This window comes from Hyalella azteca, unplaced genomic scaffold (genome assembly GCF_000764305.2).
Source record: "Hyalella azteca isolate HAZT.00-mixed unplaced genomic scaffold, Hazt_2.0.2 contig4200, whole genome shotgun sequence".
Taxonomy (NCBI): domain Eukaryota; kingdom Metazoa; phylum Arthropoda; class Malacostraca; order Amphipoda; family Hyalellidae; genus Hyalella; species Hyalella azteca.
Window position 1 is genome coordinate 42285 of NW_025934423.1, and position 19877 is coordinate 62161.

At 40.1% G+C, this 19877-nt stretch overlaps 2 protein-coding genes across 2 annotated transcripts; both read right to left on the reverse strand.

The window, feature by feature from the left end:
• Nucleotides 1-318: 318 nt before the first annotated feature.
• On the reverse strand, nt 319-15134 carry LOC108681228. The gene is made up of 5 exons (XM_018170241.2): nt 13504-15134; nt 11598-13253; nt 11095-11211; nt 2569-8754; nt 319-2007 (listed from the first exon to the last, which is right to left on the reverse strand). Exons 1-5 carry the CDS (start codon nt 15053-15055, stop codon nt 1718-1720), a joined length of 9801 nt encoding a protein of 3266 aa, XP_018025730.2. The 5' UTR covers nt 15056-15134; the 3' UTR covers nt 319-1717.
• A 156-nt stretch (nt 15135-15290) lies between these two features.
• LOC125177695 lies at nt 15291-18337 on the reverse strand. The gene is made up of 3 exons (XM_047879924.1): nt 18138-18337; nt 16740-17651; nt 15291-16322 (listed from the first exon to the last, which is right to left on the reverse strand). The coding sequence occupies exons 2-3, from the start codon at nt 17648-17650 to the stop codon at nt 15311-15313; spliced, it is 1923 nt and encodes a 640-aa protein (XP_047735880.1). The 5' UTR covers nt 17651; nt 18138-18337; the 3' UTR covers nt 15291-15310.
• Between the last annotated feature and the right edge of the window lie 1540 nt (nt 18338-19877).

Sequence of the window (19877 nt, forward strand, 5' to 3'; positions counted from 1 at the left end):
AGGTCGAACTAGAGCTACTATAATGGCGATGAAAAATCAAGCCGTGATTGACAGGACCCATCTAACCGGTAAAGATGATTTTCGCCTAAATGTGTGCTGATGTTATTTACTAACAGGAAAGAAAGTTATGCTAGATCCTGCACATCACTAGCAGTTCCACCATCGCTGTGGACCAAGGAACTCTTATCTCCAGCAATGAAGGGAGCCGTGCCAGTTCAGTGGCCGATATAACTGTCTGACAGTACTCTCTTCACTCGAGCTTCAAAAATACCTATGATGAAACTTCTCCAGAAGTAAAGATAATAAATGCAACAAAAGTCTGTTTTTAGGTATTTAGTAAAGTTTCAAGAGAAAAGAAAGAGTTACCAGATCTGCTTCAAAAATATTCCTTGATGAAGCTTCGTAATAAATAAGAGCACAGACATTGAATCAGATCTATTGACTGTTTCAACACTTGGATTTTGCAACCCATATGTATTCCATAGCAATAAAATACTCATACATTCGGCGAAAATACAACGCTTTGGAATGAGCAAGCGAAAAATGGCAGCACAGATCCACTACAACACAGCTGGGCACGGTGATAATGACTGCGGTAGTGCGACGCATAACATCACATAACTAGGAACAGAATTTTACACAGGACATTCATCTAATGATGTAACATCAATTCTGTTGGATTATGAATATAAGAGACTTCTCAGCGTCGTCAACACCGGTATTGATTATCAGATCTTCATCTCGCCTCAAGTAACGACGTATATCGGCTGGCCGAGCCATGCTTTAAAAGAGGTGTGCTTCCCACTGAGTTCCCAGAATTGAAAATGAATTCAAGACGCAAACTGGGTGCGAAATTCGTTAGCATTCATATGAGATGAATATCGGCGGGAGGATGTGCTTCCCACAGTTGAAAATTGTATTCAGGACTTAAAATGAGTGCGAGATTTATTAACACTTACGTGTGACGTGATTGCATTCGGATACTGGCGCAATTACCTAACATAGAGGCTAACTAATCAACAGTTTAACATATTCCATGTTGCAACATCGCAGTATCAATTAGACAGACGTGTCAAAGTAAGAATGTACCATCCGCTAATAGCTACGAAATATTCTTAAATCATAGTTCACAAAAAACTAAACTCAAAACAAAATCCTAAAGTGCACAAAATTAAATACAACTTAATTTCTCTGCTAGGTGGAACCTCAGCCATAGTTAATAGAAACGTCCATTCCAGAAATTGAAAATCAATCCACTGGCTCGTCAATCCACTGATGACAATGCAGCCCAGTTTTAAAGAAACATTCCTATCAATGCTTTAAAATAAATCGAAACTAGAAAGTTTACCAGTTGTAGGCAATTGACTATCCACTAGCTCGTTAATAAATCGATAACCAAGTAGCCTAAAATTTTAAAAACAATTTTACCCGACGTTGTCAAAAATTCAGGTTACAGGCTAAGTTAATCAGTTGGTGACAATAAAAAGCAGTTCAACACCATCAAAACCAGCAATGCGTTCCAGGCGCTTTAATTTCATAGTTGAGGTGACCGTTTTCTAAGCAACGAGATGAGAATCTTTTACGAAAATTGGTGCAGAGTATTTCTATCTTTCTGTATAAATTCACATAAATAAATTGTTGAAGCCGGACGATCAACGCTCTTTCCATATAAGAGTGAGCAGCGGATTAGGTGGCCGCAGTAGATTCGATGTCACTTTCAGTTTTCTTTGCTATGGTGGATATTCCTTCCGTAAGGATAAGACTGAACATGATGCGTGGATGCAGTAGCCGAGACACGAACACCAGATGCACTATTGCTGGCAACATTATTTCCGTGGTGAACATTCATTCCGTAAGAAGTAGATTGAACATTATTCTTGGATGCGCTAGCTGGGACACGGACACCAGATGCACAACCGCTGGCAACATTATTCCCATGGTGAACATTCATTCCGTAAGAATTAGACTGAATATGATTAGTTGATGCGGTAGCTGGGAGTCGAACACCAGATGCACTATTGCTGGCAACATTATTTCCGTGGTGAACATTCATTCCGTAAGAAGTTGTCTGAACATGATTCGTGCGTGCGGTAGCGGGCACTCGAACACTAGATGCACGACCGCTGGCAACATTATTCCCATGGTGAACATTCATTCCGTAAGAATTAGACTGAATATGATTAGTGGATGCGGTAGCCGGGACACGAACACCAGATGCACTATTGCTGGCAACATTATTCCCATGGTGAACATTCATTCCGTAAGAAGTAGATTGAACATTATTCTTGGATGCGCTAGCTAGGACACGAACAGCAGATGCACTACCGGGAACATTATTTCCATGGTGAACATTATTTCCATGGTGAACATTATTTCCATGGTGAACATTATTTCCATGGTGAACATTCATTCCGTAAGAATTAGTCTGAACATGATTCTTGGATGCGCTAGCTGGGACACGGACACCAGATGCACAACCGCTGGCAACATTATTCCCATGGTGAACATTCATTCCGTAAGAATTAGACTGAATATGATTAGTTGATGCGGTAGCTGGGAGTCGAACACCAGATGCACTACCACTGAGAGCGTTATGCTGTTGCGCCGAAGTCTGCATGCGCGCTTGAGGAATATTTCCGAATTTAGGTTGAATGTTTAGCTGCAACATGTGGCTAGCATATGTCGGAGGTGGGGTTCTGGGCGTCTGCTGGTAAGGCTGCGGCAATGCCCCGCCAGTGGGACGAGTAGGAAGAAATAATCTAGGAGACGCATTAAGCTCTCCAACAGCTTGACCGGGAGGATTTAAACATGGTGCTGAGTGGTTCGGAGTGTTGAGTGGAGGAAGAGAGTGATTAGGCAAAAAGGAAGCATTTGGTACTGAATGGATAAACTGGCTAGTAGAATCCATCTGATTAAAAGCATCCTTCGAAGGCACATTCAAGCACACTGGTGTTCGATTGAAAGAAGTACTTGGATTATTGCCAGTCATCTCAGTTGGAACTGATGGGTAGTCAGAGTCTCGAAGTACATATGAATTTCCATATAAAAGAGGTTGCGGAGGTGCAATTGCAACAGGAAAAGCTGACTCCCAGCCGTTCTTGGGAACCGATAGATTCTTATTCGTTGTTTGAAGGAGAGGGCGCGAATAGCATATGTAAACGAACGAAGTTCGACGTTTAGGATAAATAGTTACTGGGGGGAAAGCAAGTAGCCCAATAATACTTTCAAAATTCTCCACATCAACAGGGGGCCTCACGAATAAATTTTGGGTGGAAGAAGAACTTGACAAAGTTGGCTGCCTGCTCAGTCCAATTGGATTCGAAGTGCGCGCGGCTTCAAGGAGCCTATTGGAAAACATATCTTGATTGACCTCGTTTGAATTAGACATAAGAGGTGCAACCAACGCAGGGACAGCTGAAATCGAACTAGGCACAATGACCTCAGATGACGGCTCCGAAAATATATCTTGATTACCCTCATTTGAATTAGACATAGGAGGTGCAACCATCGCAGGGACAGCTGCAATCGAATTAGGCACAATGAGCTCAGGCGACAGCTCAGAATTTATTTCTCCGCAGAAATCGTTTCTATTTTCTTGCAATGTTTGACGCAAAAGTTTGGTACGCATTGCGGAACTTTTCCTAGCAGTAGCTTTTTTAGAGGTGATTGCTAACACTGAAGATGCCTTGGGAAGGTTGTCGACTTCAGGCTTGGACGATTTTGTGATTTGTTGGCGCGTTGATTTGAGTGGCTTGGACGGGCTTGTGAGTCGTTGGCGCGTAGATTTAAGTGGTTTTCCTCGTTTAGAGTAGATTTCATCAAGAGGTTTGCTATCATTTACATTGCCCAGCCAAACTATTTCTGAAAATGGATCTTCTTCCTCATCATGTGCAGTGTGAATATTAGAATCAGCTTCATTGTTTTTGGAACTCGTTGAATCACGATTATTAGGTTTCACTGCGTTGGACGGCGATCCTTTGTTTTCTGCTAAAAGAGTCGATTCAAATTTATTGTTAGGCTTTTCAGCTTCAAAACAAAAATTCGAAGAAGCGATGTCGGGCAAATCGTTTTCAGCATCTTCAGAATCGGAAGCAATCAAGTCCACAACAGCCACATGTGATGATCGAGTGGAGGTTTGGCTGGGCTTCATTAGTTCGAGATTTGAAGTGGATTGGCGCGTAACATCAAAGTTACCAGTACCTTGTGTTACATGTTTGCTTGTAGACATAGAATGGAATGGAGATATCGATTCCTGAGTTCCAAAGATAGAATGAGAAGGATTAACACGAGGAATGAAAGGTTGTGGCATGATGCGATTCGAAACCAATTTCAAATCATTGCGAGTTAATGAATTTCCACTCGGGTGATTTCTCTCAGCAGTTTTTTCATAAGAAAGAGCTAGAGGGTCAGCGTGCAAAAGAGTTGTGTTGTTTTCCCTGGACTTGTCAATACTTTTTGACAAGTCAACATAAAATTGGTTTTGGACTGATACTTTTCTGGCAGAATCGTTGATATTGAAGTCATTGTTTGATATTGAAGCATGGGTACGCTGCTCAGGTTTAAAAGTTGGTGATCGACCAGAAACGACGCCAAGTATTGTTTCTTCACCAACACGAGCGTAATTTTCAACAATAATGGCTCCGGGATTATTAAATGCTGTAGAGGGAATTCCAACGTGATTTCCGCAAGTTTCACCGAGACTAACAGGGAACTCACTTACTGCTGAACGAGGCTCAAAAAGATTTTTGCGACATTCATTTAGAGTAACAGGACAATTAGTCCCTCCAGGAACAGGCCTAACACTCCCATGAAATCTTGTAGGGCCTGAGTCCCTTTGAGGTGACACATATTTTGGACTGTTTACAATAACAGATGATGATGAGGAGGGAGAGTTTAAACTTCCAAATTGACCTCCTGGGCTAACAGAATTTGATGATAACGGAGTGAGTTCCATTGAAACAGTATGGTTAGAAGTGGGAGCAGACAATAAATGCGGTCCAGCGCAATAAATATCATTTGGGATATTCCTCGAAGGCGGCTGGCTAATGGCGTGAACCCCAGCATCCTGGTTGACATCAGGTCTACTGAGTAACGAGGCAGAAGAATTATTCACTTGATTATGATGAAGAGCACCGAGACCTCCTGGCTGAGCAGAATACGGAGATGAAAAATACATGTCTTTGTGCACGTTATTCGTTGAACATGAAGTACCAGCAAAAATAGCAGGAGCAACATTTTCGGGCTCTGTTGTAGGCACCAACACTACAATTGGTCGATATCGAGGTGTCATAATAGAAGGTCTAGGCACAGTAACTGATAAAGAACGAATTTGAGGATGAACCGGATCACCATTCGAATTTAGTGTTGAGGCAGGTTTATCCATGTTGTTGTTGACCATCAACTTATCCATCTTCAACTTAATTGATTCAGGAGCTTGATCAACATCAACCTGAATATTATGCCGCATTCCTGAGTTACCAACAGGGTTGAGGCTTTGTTCTGGGCGCCCAACAGGTGGCTTGACAGCAATGGGCCCAGGGTTAAAATTAGGTAATGGCAGCTCAGGGGTATGCAAAGTATTACAATACCCAGTGTTTTTCATCGGTACTTCCTTCAATGTTGTGAGTCGAGGCACACTGTAAGATTTGGAAGCGCCAGCGACAGACGAGGTCGATGGAATAGGAGCTTTGTTAGCATCACTAAGGAGACCAACTGAAGGGTCGCTTTTTGGTGAATCGCAGCGTCGGTAAAAACTATAGCTTCGCGATGTTGATTCAGGTTGAATAGCCTTATTGGCGTAAGTCGACATTTGTTCAAGTCGTTTTCTAAGTATCGAGACAAGCGCACCATCAAAATTAGCTGCTTCATGTTTCTGTGCGGCTTCAAGGTTCTTGGTGGCTTCCAGGTTCTTGGCGACTTCAAGGTTCTTGGTGGCTTCCAGGTTCTTGGTGGCTTCCAGGTTCTTGGCGACTTCAAGGTTCTTGGCAACTTCAAGGTTCTTGGCGACTTCAAGGTTCTTGACAGCTTCAAGGTTCTTGGCGACTTCAAGGTTCTTGGAGGCTTCACGGTTCTTGGTGGCTTTAAGGTTCTTGGCGACTTCAAGGTTCTTGGCGACTTCAAGGTTCTTGGAGGCTTCAAGGTTCTTGGTGGCTTTAAGGTTCTTGGCGACTTCAAGGTTCTTGGTGACTTCAAGGTTCTTGGTGGCTTTAAGGTTCTTGGTGGCTTCAAGGTTCTTGATGGTTTCAAGGTTCTTGACGGCTTCAAGCTTTTGGGCAACTTTAAGAGTCTTGGTATCTTCATGTTTCTTGGCTGCATCAGCAACAGGCAGGCAAACTGAATTCGAATATTGAGAAGTTCCTCGTTGCTCAATGGTGGTACTTGTTATTGGTGCAGTACAGGAAAAACGTGATACCACGGACTTCAAACCAGAAGAAAAACTCGGCAAGCCTTCAGATGGAGAGGGGGATGAATATTTTGCATAAGCTGAAGAGGTTACAGGACGTTTTTTTGGCGGCACCGAACTGGACACAGAAGCAGTTGAAGTTGCCGAGCACGGCTGAACGAGCTTTCTGCCTAGCACTTCGAATAACGGTGCAGGTGTTGCGCGGAGGGGGCCGGACATCCGTCTGATCGACGGGAGCAAATGCGACAGCTTTCTAACGCTAGATTGCATCTTGAGCTCCACTAACTTAAGAGCATTGTTCTGGCAAAATATCATGTTCACCAAATAATCCAACGCTGCTTGAGAAGGTTTCTTGCAACAAAAATCTGGTTTGCGAACACCATACCTGGTCATGAATAATCTTAGAGCAGCTTGTTGACTTGAAATTATTTTCAATTTCTCTAGGTACAAGCTGTGAATTTTTCTGTTCAGTTCAAAATGGTGATCTTTCAGCAAAGCGTTAGCTGCGCCAAAAGACTTATACAAATGGTGACTATGGAGACGAAGTCCTTGGTGATACGAGGCACACTTCAGCCTAATGAGCTGCAAAGATCTATTTCGATCAACCGCAGCTTTGATGCCATTCTGGCCACCCCAGTTTTGAAAAGCGTCCATAATTGCCATATTTTCGCCAGATGGAGAAGCATTCTTCAGTGAATTTTCATGAGAATCACACAGAGCGCACAGTAATTGCGCCACTATGGGGTCAACCTGGGACAACATGGCATTGATGTCCAATCTTGAGTCAGATTCATTATCCTGGGAGTTCAGGGTGCAATAGGATGCGCTTGACTCGTGGACAGTAATGTTGGAGGGTTCAATGATATTAGTAGGTCTATTTGAGATGTTCCCACGACAGCAGGAATTAACTTCTTTCTTTTTGTCAACTGAGTTAGAGCTTTGAGGTACGCTTGAATTTTCCGAAACAGAAGCTCCGTCCTGATTGCTGGCGGACACTATTCGGTCATTAGGAGTTTCTCCATGAACACTGCTGTGACCTCCATCCTGATTCTCATCATCTGAGTCTGAATCACAAATAACACGGACCCTTTTTCTGGTTAATTGACGCCCGCTGAACTTCGGCGAATTTTCTTCATCAGATAATTCTCTATGATTTCTTAATGCAAGCCTTTTTTTCTGTGACTCCAGGTTATGATCTACATTCCTTGAACCTAAATTTCCACTAAATTCTGATGTGGAGCAGATCGACCTTTTTCTAGTACTTTTTATTGCTTTCATTTTTTCATCACCTGCATTGTCTTTAGCTCGAGATACACATTGTGACGTTTCATACTGCGTCCTTTTCTTATTATCTACGTATGAACAATGATCCTCTTGCAAATCGGTTCCCGTCATTTCCATGCGGTTCAGAGTTTGTTGTATCTTACGAAGAGCGTTAAGTTTTGTTGATCTGACAGGTCTCTCGTATGACAATACCGACTCAACAACATTGCGGTAGCATTGCTTGGCCTGCACCTCTTTTAATACCTTATCATTTGGCTCTCGTATCAATTTCGGTCCGAGTTTCCTTCTCTTTGCGACACTTTCAATTTTCAAATCTCTGTTGATTCTATTCTTGTTGGCCACAGAAATAACAGGACATCGTTCTTCTCCCAGTCTTGCCTGATCGGCAGTGATAGGAAGCAAGACGCATCTTGGTGGGGCTGACAAGAAGATGGCATTCCCGTGCTCATCAGCGAGCCATTGCCAATAATTCTCCTGATCGTTACACTCGGCCGTAACACCGCTGGCACTAGATTCGAGCGAACCTTCTTGGATAGCCAATTGTGAAGTTTCACCTGACTTATTTGAAGAAGAAGGCTCGTGATCAATGTTACCGACATTGATGGAGGTTTCCTTTGTATTAGTTGCGTAAGTACCAGTGGAAACCTGATCTTCATAGACAGGTACTGCCTCCACACATGTGTCATCAGGAACATCTTTTAAATTAGAGGCCTTATGACCCTCTTCAGTTATGCTCACCACAGTGTCCTCCTTTTTGATCTTTTTATCGGAAGCCTGTCCCTCATAGGTGGCTTTGTCTGCTTGCAAAGTGTCCTTGTTAGCAAGCGGCACAGGCTTCACCCACCCCATGTAAATTTCGCCTAAATCCCGAAATTGCACGACTTTGAAGTTGACAAAATTAGCAATAAATTCGGCACTCCGCTGCTGCTTTTGAAGGTCTCTGAACATGAGCTTTGGAAGATTCTTCTTGACGCAGTCCGCAGGGAGCACATTTCTGAAGACGGAGTGAGCGGGGAAGTCGCGGAGCTCGGCGCTAAAATCAGGGACGACGTTGTCGGCACACGCTCCTGGAATGCAGGTATCTATTAGTGGAATGCAGGCAACCCATAACTGGAATGCAGGTAACCCATTAGTGGAATGCAGGCAACCCATTAGTGGAATGCAGGCAACCCATTAGTGGAATGCAGGCAACCCATTACTGGAATGCAGGCAACCCATTACTGGAATGCAGGCAACCCATTAGTGGAATGCAGGCAACCCATTACTGGAATGCAGGCAACCCATTAGTGGAATGCGGGCAACCCATTAGACTCAAGCCCTGAATAAAAAGCCTCCCAGCTCACAGTCATCTCACAACACAATACTCGTAAGAATTTCAGTTTCTTTTAATTCTATCTTGATTAATAATTTAGTCAGAGCAGGTAAGATCTTCGTAACAAGAGCTCATTTACTGATTTATAATAACACCAATACAGATAGAGAAGCGAACGATCCAGTCGAATGAATAGAAATAAGCTAATGCATCAAGAAGATGCTTTAAACACTCTCCTTTTAAAAGTTTACAAATAAATATACCTTTATTTAAAAAGTTCGACCTTTATTTTTTTGCCCTTTGAACTTATTGACTTACTATCTTATTGGAGTTAAGAAAATTGTTTAAATCTGTCAAGGTTCGGAGTTTGGCCCAATGATTTTGTTCTACAGCAGCCTTGACACAAGACCTTAACTAAAGCCGAATATTTAAAGATCTCCTTAACCAATTTATTTGAGCGAGATGTCTCAGTGTTCATTAGTGCATTAAATCACAGCGATTTTAGTGGCAAAGGCAGAGCGTCATTAGAGTATCATGAAACCGGTGATTGAAGAATAGCTGAAAATTGGCCTCGAGTTAGAAACGAGTCAGTAATTCTTGTTAAACTATTTCAATTAGAGAAATACTCGGAAAACTTGGCCACTAAATCCCTTTATCTAAGCAGCGTTGCATGTAAAAGTTACCACTCACTACTGATTGGAAGCTCACTCGTGAGCTCCCATTGAGATTTTGTTGTTATACGTTGTCTAAATTCAGGAATTCCACAATATTTAAAACAGTTAATCAATTGCGAATAATGGCAACAACAAGCTGACATTGCATTTTGTCCATGTATGCACATGTACTAGCGCCGAGCATGTATGGCACGTATCTATGACACAGCAGTTCTTATCGTGCATAGGCAATCATTAATGAAATAAATCACGCATATGCAGTGTAGGCTATTAGCTAAGAAGATCAAGAACGAGTGAGAATTCTTAGTTCATCAACTAAGAAATATACAGACTTAACTTCCCGACGTGTTCTGTTTGAGCGTTTCCGTGGGAAATTTACACACGAGCTCGACTGGGTCATGAGCGAGATGTTGTGTATGCTATTCTTGTGGTCGAATAGAGGAACACATGAAAACTGTTCATGTCGTGGCAATTGTTTAGAATAGGTTCGTAAAACGTTGCACAGGTTTGGATTTGGGATAAAGCCTTAAAAGAAATTAGTGTCAAGATAAGAGTAAATGTTGGCAATACGTCAAGAATTGCACACCGGGATAACAGGGGGCGCATGCCGGAGGAAAGCTTTACCATACTTCACACTTGGTTCATATTCCTTTCCATAGGTAAGAACGCTAGAGTGCATAACGGCCTATGAAGTCAAGTGCTCAAAGCCATAACGCCGGATGTCCACAGCCACAAAATAAGCTTGCCAAAGATAAACATGGCGATACTGCTTCTGGCCAAACCTCATCTGGCCCAACCTCTTCAAGCCTAACCTATACAAGCAACCTTTCTCCACCCAAAACAAACGTGAGCGGACCTAACCTAACCTCATTGGCTGCAAGAAGTTAGAAAGGCGGTCCAAGTATGCTGGTAGAGCCAGTCATTGGCTGCAAGAAGGTTGTGAGCCGGGACAGCGTGAATAGGTTAGGCCAGAAGAGGTTAGGCCGGAGTAGGTACAGCCGGATGGGGAACTGCCTGCTTATGAGCGAGCATGCATTGGCTGAAGACCTATGGCGCTATTATCTTTCGACAGTGTAATGCTTGTCTGGATTACGGAGTTCAAGCGTAGTCTGCAGCTTCTAGTTCTGAAGCCGAGTAAAGTTATTGCATGATGAAGCTAGGCGTTGGCTCCAGTGCTTATTTAAGAGTAAAATATGTCGCCTATGGCTGCGCCCCCAATAAAAGATGCAAAAGTACGTAGCTTAGATTCTTGATGATTCTCCAAAATTAAACTTATGATCATTTTCTTTAAATTCACTAGCACGTCATGCAATTCTGAAGGAAATTGCTTCATGATCACTGACTAACAATACTCTATGTTAGTAAATATACCTAGAGTAAACGAACTCCCCAAATGCCAGTTACAAAGGTGTTGCACATACCTGCAGCACTCGGGAGCGCATGGCACGGCGCTGCGTCTGGGTCGCTGCCCTCGCCGCCGTGAGCCGCCAGCAGGCGCTCGACTGCTGCCTGTCGCCGCAGCCGCACCACTGCCGCATCTGCAACCAAAGATCAAACTTAGCAGAGGTTCCCTCATTCCATAATGATTAATTTGAAAGCAATGTAACTTAAACGCATTCTCTTGATCCTATTATAATTGTTAGTGATATTTAAGAAATGAACGTTATGAAATACATAAATTTACAGTTATTATTTTTCATAAGAATAGTAGCAACAAAAAGGAGTATCTGACTTTCCACCCAGCATTAATGAAATTAATGAATCACAACTGCTCCTTGGACCGTGAAGACTTTCCAGCAAAAATACAGGCATGAAATACAAAAACTAGTTATTAATTAATCAATTAACTAGCCAATTAAATTAAGTTAATTAATTAAATTAATTAATTAACTAGCCAATTAATTAAACACGTGGCGTACAATACCTGTAAGTTGAGCGTAAATTGTTGACCTTGGTGTTTCTGAGACCATCACGTCACTGGAAGATAAATCTTGTCTGTTTGTCAGCACGCCGTCCGTGGCAGTTTGCTCGGGAATGAAATCGTTGAACGCCTTAGTTGCTCCAAATTCTTCCATTGGTATAGAAGATTGTGAGGTACCATCATTCACAGAATTAGCTGCCGTGTTCAACCTATCACGCACATGACCGTCTTCTGGACAAGTAATGTTGTGAGCGTGACCGCTCACAGCTGAGGATGAAGTGTTTGGGTGAGCACCACGCTCAGAACGGACGTTACTTTCACAGCCTGTTGCCCTGACTGAGTCCCAAGCATTGGAAACTTTGGCTGGTGGATGCAATACAGTTGCTGGTGCATTCATGTTCAGCGCCCCAGCACAAGAATCCACTTTAGTTTCAGGTAAAGTTGAAGACAGCTGGTCAGTTGCCTCCTTAGCTGGAGACGGAGATGTATTCAAATTCCGCGTTGAAACATGACCCTGGTTAGTAATATCCATATGGATTGAAGTTTCACCAAAAGAAAAGCGAGCTTTTTTCGCGTTTTGTTCATATTTTTGGCCAAACGCAAACAAGTGACTTCCAAACTGCCATTTTCCAAATGGCTCATTGAATGGCAGAGCATTTACTGGAGTTTTGTGAGTTGTCATAATCTCTTTTCGTTTCAATGTGCCAGCAGAAAATGAGCAATCGCGTACAGAAATTTCCTTAACAGGAGTCACAATTGTGCCCAATGTAATCCCACAGTCAGAGTTATCCTCCACAACCTTGTGCATGAGAGTAGCTCCTGATGACGAACTGGTGCTTTGGGAGCTTTTCAACTCGCAAAAGTTGCCACATTCAAGTGCCATTGTTTTCTCCTGTCGACATGGCGATGCCGGCCTCTTGGCTACATCACCACTCACAGAACTCTTGTCTTCCATCTCCAAGTCTCCAGAAAAAATCTCAGCATTTTGTGACTCGGATTTTGCATCTCTATTACACACGCCATGTTTGTCCACAGCCAGACTGCCTGACAAAGACTTTTCAATAGAAACATGAGATGCTGATGAGAATTCACAATGGTTTGTTCCAGCAATAGCAACATTTTGATCTTCCGTCCCAACAAAGAATGAGCGTGGAGGCACTGCATCAGGTATATCCTCCATCAACAGCTCCAACATAAGGGCAGGGCAGACGGAGTCTTCATCCTCTGAGCTGCTGCATGAACTGGAACTGGGAGTAGATACTTCATTTTTTATGGAGAGAATATATTTCTTCTTTTCAGAGTTAGTTTTGTTAAAGGTGTTCGAAGATTTTTTTAGACTCACAGGAATTTTTTTGTCCTTCGTGTGCAAGCTTTCATAGACATAAGAACGTTGCTTGAATTTTTCATAAGGAAAGAAGGAGCCGGATAGCCCCTGCAGACGCTGTTTATTGTAACGTTTGATAAATCTGTGACGACGGGCAACATGTAGAGCTGACAAGCTGTTCTCTTCATTGCGACTTGAATCTCCATCATCACTTGAAGAATCATCATGATTACTAAAACCATGACAAGAGGAGTCACTGCTTGCACCAGCATTCTCGTTGCCATGAGAAGAGTTGTGAGTCGTACACTCCAGGGCAGGACGGCTGGGGCTGGGTGCTGCAAAATTCAGATCATATGAATAAAAAACGTCAAGATATTGATAGAAAATATGTTTTAACTTTTAAATCAACCGAATCTTTATTATTATGGAATTTATGAGAAAATTATAAAATTACCAACATACAGTAGATGATTAGCACAGATTACAATTTCTTACAACACATTTATATACAATTTCACAACTAAGCTAATTACTAGTGCTTAAATTACTTATTGCACAGAATTACTGACGGAGTGAGCAACTAACCAGAGGCAAAAAGTGGCAAGGCAGTGTCCGCATTGGCCACTTCAGAGCTAGTGCAGAGTTTGGCCTTTGAATTTATTTCCTGAGAGTTATTTATTTTCATGGGTTTCATTTCTTTTTTTATGACAATACAATTCAAGACATTGAGATCAGCTTCATCAGTATTGTGGTCTTCAGAATTTTCCTTGATGCTAGTCTTTCCTTCCCTTGCACTTGGAACAATTTTTGTGATTGTTTTTTGAACAAGTTTTATTATATGACCATTTGAAGTGCAGTTTTTGGAAATGTAATCATTCTCAACAGGAGGCTTTTCACATGCAAATTTTTTCATTTGACAAAGCTTGTTATCAACTTTTTTATCAAATGCATTAGTTTCTTCTCCTGCAGATACCTCCACAACATTCTCAGAGACAGTATTCTGGGGGCAAGAACCCGATTGAACCATACCAGAGTACAGAGCTGCTTCACGGTTATTTTCATTTCCAGCATCATCCTTCTGGACAATTTGGGGGGCCTTCAGCACAATTTTCTCAGTAATAGCTAAGTTTTGTTGTGTTTTACAAGAGGAAGGTTTACTTTCACATGTATGCTTCATCAGATCACCAGCTGCTTCTTCCTTAGAGTTAACAAGCTGCCCACTTTCAACAACTGCAGCTGTGGTCTCAAGGCTTGAGTATTTTATTTCATTTCTGAACACACGAAGAGACAATGTTGATGAAGTTGAACTAGATTTACCAGCGTTCTCATTAAACTTTGTGTAAAAGCTCAACGTTTTCTTTTCCTCATTTACCAAATTATTTTTTTTATCCTGAACATAATAGCCAATAGTCTTTGTCCCCATTTCAACCGTTTTCATGTCTAAATGAAGAACCTTAGCTGAGGCTGACTTATTCAATACTTTGTTCATATCAAGCTTCTTCAAAACAACTTTGAGTTGCTCACCATTTTGGCGAGCAACTCCAACTTTTGGAATTTCAGTCTCTGCAAAGTTTCTGGATTTCTCCACCCGATCCAATTCTGAATGAGTTGACTTAGCTAGAGTTTGACGAGAGAGATAGGACACAGACTTGTCTCTTGTTTGGCCAATGTCATTAAACAACTGAGGGCTAATTGATGGTTTCAAACATTCTGAAGACTTCATTGGCTTCTTCAGAGGTGATTTTTCCATAGCTTCTTCATGCTTTGTGGATTGATAGAAACTAACAGTGGGCTTAGTGCTGCCACTAGGCTCAAACTTAATTTCACATTTTAAAGGAGAAACATTCGCAGCATTAGTGAATTTCACATTGGCATCTTTTGATATTTTTTGACATTTTGAATTCTTCTTGGTCACCATCTTTACTAACTTTCTGGGCATCTTATGAATGCCCACTTTCAGACGCTTCAATTTTCTTCTTTTTCTTGCAATTTGCTTGGCTTTTGAAGTGCTTTTTGCTGCTAATAATGCAACAGAATTCTTATAAGTGGAGATATTTCTCAAAACTTCCAAATCCGATTGTTTTTGTTGGCTGCTTTTTCTGGCAGTGACTTCAGTCTTGGCAGATAATTTCTTCATAGGTAATGAATTCCCACCAATCAAAAAGTGATCATTGCTTGGGCCCCATCCTTTGTGTACTGCAGTACAAAAATAAAATAATTACAGAAGAAATGAAATCAATATAATCTGTAACAAAAATTCTCAATATATTTTAAATTGAAATTTCTGCTTTAAACATTTAATAAAGATTTTTTGAAAACCTCAAATAGGAATTTCAAAATATCATTCAAGTGTACAAAAAAAAAATAATAAAAATATTAACCTGTCGTACAACTAACCTTTCCGTTTTGGAAGAATTCTCCTGCAGAGGAATGGCTTTTCCTTTTTCCTACGGCAATCTTTCCACACAAGGTTACTGCCCAACCAGTCATCGGAGTCATCTCCAGCATTACTGCAATCCTCAGTTTTTACCTCATTTCCTAAGCTATGAGCAGAATTGGGAAAGTGATTTTCAGAGTCTGAATAGTCCAAGTCAATAGAAGGATATTTTATGCTCCGTATTGATGAAATTTGAGGCATAAATGCAGGTTCAGCAATGCTTGATGAAGCAATAGAATGGATGGCTGGCTCACTGGTGTTCAGATAATCAGTAATCAGCAAGTGATCAACAGAATGTGAGGGGGATGATCTCTCTTCTTCTACTAGAGGGGTGACACTAGCAAGTTCATCATTGGCATTATTCACCCTTGATGCAAGAAACATTGCACTTGTAGATGGTACATGACAACTTAGTACATTATCTTCAAATTCACTGGACTGAAGCTTAGCAGAAACTTGTTCTATTTTTGCAAGTTTCTCACCTTCAACTGATGACAATACCTCAGCTTCATGGCGTTTAGATGCCAAGTTATCAAGCGCAATTACAGAGGTGGAAGGTGCAGTTGTGGAAAATACAAATGAAGGCTCTCTTGAAGAATGAGATCCATGGCAATCAAATGAGTTATTTACTTCCATGTTGAAGCTAGATTCTATTATAGATTCACAATTTGGTGGGGATTGCAATTTGTCAATAAGCGATGAAAAAATTTCATCAGCTAGTGGGCTTGGAGGAGCATCATCTTGTAAGTGTATATTAGCATCAAATTCAAACATTTCAGGCTTTAAATTATCAAGTTTATTTTGGGTGATGAACTGAGTAATACAAGCTTTTGATTTAGCAATGGTTCCATCCAAACAAGAAAATTGAACTTGGCGTTGGAAAACATTGGATGAATTATCACGTACAATTTGACGGACAAATCCAGATGGAGTCTTGCATGGACCATCCAAGTGCTGCTTTACTGTTCTGAAAAGAGTATTGGACATATTACAGGAATGAACAAATAATATGCTCAAGAATAAGACAATTGAATAGGAAATATAACTAGACTATTTACCGGGTATGTAGTTTTAATAGTGCCAGCTAAGTAGCTGATGTGGAAAACAATTTGTATTTCATAAATTATAAGGGGATGAATATAAGAAAACGTTAGCAAATGACTTAGTATTCCAGTTTTTCACATACAATTTAAAACAAACAAATTCAAAAATATTTATTTTGTAGAATACTCAAAGACCTATGGTATAGTCATTTTGTGAGCTTCAGCATTATAATAATACAAAGAACAAATGCAAACATTTTTTGTTCAATTATTCATTTTTTAAAATAAGAAAATGAATGCATTGATATGACATTTCCTAACACAATATCCAAATTTCCCACCTTGGTAAAGAATTTGATGGCTCAGGATGTTTTTTGGTCAATATAGAGTCACTGTGACGTGCAGGTTGCTCAGCAAGGTCAGGTTTCACTGGAGACTCCACAGACCTTGACATCTGCTTTTTATTTGCAGTAGGATTTGTCTCTGCTACAGAGTGTTGCGTAACACCACCTCTCAAGTATTGTTCAATTTCATCTGAGGTTAATTTTGGTGTTGAAATGATAAGGACTTTAGAAGAGATGATATCTTCTTTGCTTTTTGAGTTTGTATCATTTTGATTAATACTGGAGTCACGAGAGGAGGCAGCAATGCTACTTTTGGTATTGTTTCCTGTTCCATTGAATGAATTAGACAACCTTTTCCTTTTTTTGACATACCACCTTGATGGGTCCCATTTTAAATCCTTTAATCGCTTTCTAGTTGTATTTTTATCACTTATAGAAGGTCCTTCACAGACCTTAAGATCCTCTCTCCTCATGACTCTGGAAGTATCACTGGGAGACACGTAGAGAAGAGATTGATTATCAATACAAACATTATTGGAAGTTGAGTCATTTTCAGAGGAATGAGGATTAACATTTCTTATATTAGTGTCTGATTGAAAGCTAGAAGTCTTGCTTGTTTCAGGAGTGCACTTATTCCACATGGTAATTGTCTTATGTACATGGCTTTCATCATTTGGGATGCAGGATTCTAGTTTCTCAGTTCTAAGAGGAGAAAAATATACACTGGTATTGGAGTGCACATCATTGCTTTGCAATGATGAGGTAGAGACACTAGCTTGCAGTTGTACTGCACTCTTATTAGATACAACAGCAGACAAGTTCTTGATTACATCATTAGAATCTGATATGAGTTGCAAGTACAAGTGTTGCTCCATCTCCGTATTCGTGCCATTATCCAGTCCATCCATGCTGCAGAAATTTAGGAGTTGTATGTTAAGATTAAAAACTGAACTGCATGCATTATGACCCAATCAAAGTAAAGACCATGAAAGTACAAATCAAAAACTAAATGAAATGAACAGTTTTTAGTCCAAGAACCATTACTTGAGAAGCCCCTTGAGAAAATGAATCTGGAAATATAGACATACATGTTCAATAAATTTCTTAAGCTTTCTCTCAACTTGTAGAAGAAAATTTATAACTGGTTAAATAAAATTCATCAAAAAAATATATTAACATCATAACATGTCATTAGCAATTGTGCACAATCAGATTGATACAATGAGATGGCTACATTAATTAGGTGAATTTTTACTATTGAAAGTTAGAACTTATTGGCCATGCATACATTGTAAAAACTTGAAAAAAGTTCAACATATCTATTGCCAGCAAAAAACATGATATTAGAAACAGAAGATAAGTATGGATACAAAAAAATATACCATAATAGCTTACACTAAGTTCTTAAGCTTCTGAAGGAGTTGTTTCTCCAGATGCAATGCCTTTTGAGTTGTTTGAAGCCTGCAATTTTGACAGTGAGGAAGACAACCAATGCCAAGGGTTCTACGGCAGAACAAGCACTCGGGATGCCTTTCATAGCAAGGCAGGACTGCCTTACATAGTGAACATGACACCCGTTCTTTTCTAGGAAATTCCATGAGCCCCTGTAACATCACTCAGCTGCAATGAACAAATAACAATTTAGAAGACATTTTTATCTGTCTATATTCAGTTTATATTTCTTCTTTGATGTCCATTAAAAACTGGTTTTAATGAAATAATCGCAACCAACGCATACTATATAGATAGCAATTATTTGTAAAAAGTTTCCAAGTTGGCTCCTAGAAATTACTCAATCATTTTAATTAGTATAGGAGAAGGCTATAACAGGTCATATTTGCATTTGATTGTATTATGTAAAGTTCACAAATAAGCATGACTGGGAAAATTGAATAAAATAAGGGGTAATAAGGGACAGTCCTCCAACATTTCATAGAAATGAATCTGAACATTTTGTAGAAATGTTGTAGTAGCTAACCTAATCAAAATATTGCAAAACAAAAAATAGTGGCATAAAGTTTAACATTTTTCCTATCTAAGTAGCAAAAAGCAAGTTAAGAAATCATACATTTGCTACCTCTAAAAAAATTGTAAAAAAAGTGCAAAAAGTGAGATTTTGGAAAAGTACCTACCTCTGCTAAGGTCTGTAGCAAAAAAATTTTCACCGTATTAAAAAATTTTAGTTGCACTTACGTTGCACACAGGTGTTGGCTTAAAAATGTTATTAACAGAATTAGCATATCTCATTCCAGAAAAAAATGGCGGCCATTTCCACATGACAGGGTAATGAGGGACACCTCCACCCAGGGTAAAAAGGGACACCCCTAAAAATGCATTTAAAGCAGAGCCTTGGTTAGCAAAGGCTCTAGTTAACAAAAAAAATCAATTAACAACAAAGAATTTTGACTACATCTACCTTGCTCAGATAAACAAATTGCATGTAACAAAATATTAATGCATCATCCGTCATCACAAAACTGTGCATAGAACAGGGTTGGCGATTTTTTTGATTTAAAAAAAAATCAAAAAATCAAAAATCAATGATTTTTTTTATTTTTTCATGATTTTTTTTATTTATTTGATTTTTTTATTTTTTCAGCTTTTTTGTCTTTTTGAGGGGTTATATTTTATGTTGCAATTAGCCTACTAACAATAATAGTATATGGATCACAATGGATGGCTAAAAAGGGCACTTATTGCCTTCAATAATGACCAACAGGCCAAGGTGGTGTTTCCCACTTAGGGAATTTGGGTAAACAATTATTGATGTCTATTCATTAGCTTTGTAAAGTTTGTATGGAGCAAGATAATGAGCTAAATATTGACCATTTAACTTGCTTCAATATACAAAAACACTTCAGGAATGCAGATCTCCTAAACATTGAAGAGTCACATAACAGATACCTACGTAGTTGATAGCACAGTGCACAGCACTATCAATAGATCTATTAGTTTTATGTCCTATAAATCTACCAGACTCTACCCTCTATACACACCAACTAGTAGTGACTGAGTGACTGACTGCACTGTTCCCATTTAATTCAGACCAATAAACCAATACTAAACATAAACTGAACGATAACCAAACAAACCTCATACGACTTGAAACGAGACTTAAGTTATGAGAAAAGCTAA

What these genes read in the sequence shown, in the direction of transcription:
- LOC108681228 (XM_018170241.2), bottom strand. Translation starts at nt 15,055, where the DNA reads ATGAAGAAATTATCTGCCAAGACTGAAGTCACTGCCAGAAAAAGCAGC. An exon ending in CTTGCCACTTTTTGCCTCTG is followed by an intron (nt 13,254 to 13,503) that starts GTTAGTTGCTCA and finishes TGAATTTTGCAG; the next exon opens with CACCCAGCCCCAGCCGTCCT. An exon ending in TGCGCTCCCGAGTGCTGCAG is followed by an intron (nt 8,755 to 11,094) that starts GTATGTGCAACA and finishes CCTGCATTCCAG; the next exon opens with GAGCGTGTGCCGACAACGTC.
- LOC125177695 (XM_047879924.1), bottom strand. Translation starts at nt 17,650, where the DNA reads ATGGATGGACTGGATAATGGCACGAATACGGAGATGGAGCAACACTTG. An exon ending in CCATCAAATTCTTTACCAAG is followed by an intron (nt 16,323 to 16,739) that starts GTGGGAAATTTG and finishes TACTCTTTTCAG; the next exon opens with AACAGTAAAGCAGCACTTGG.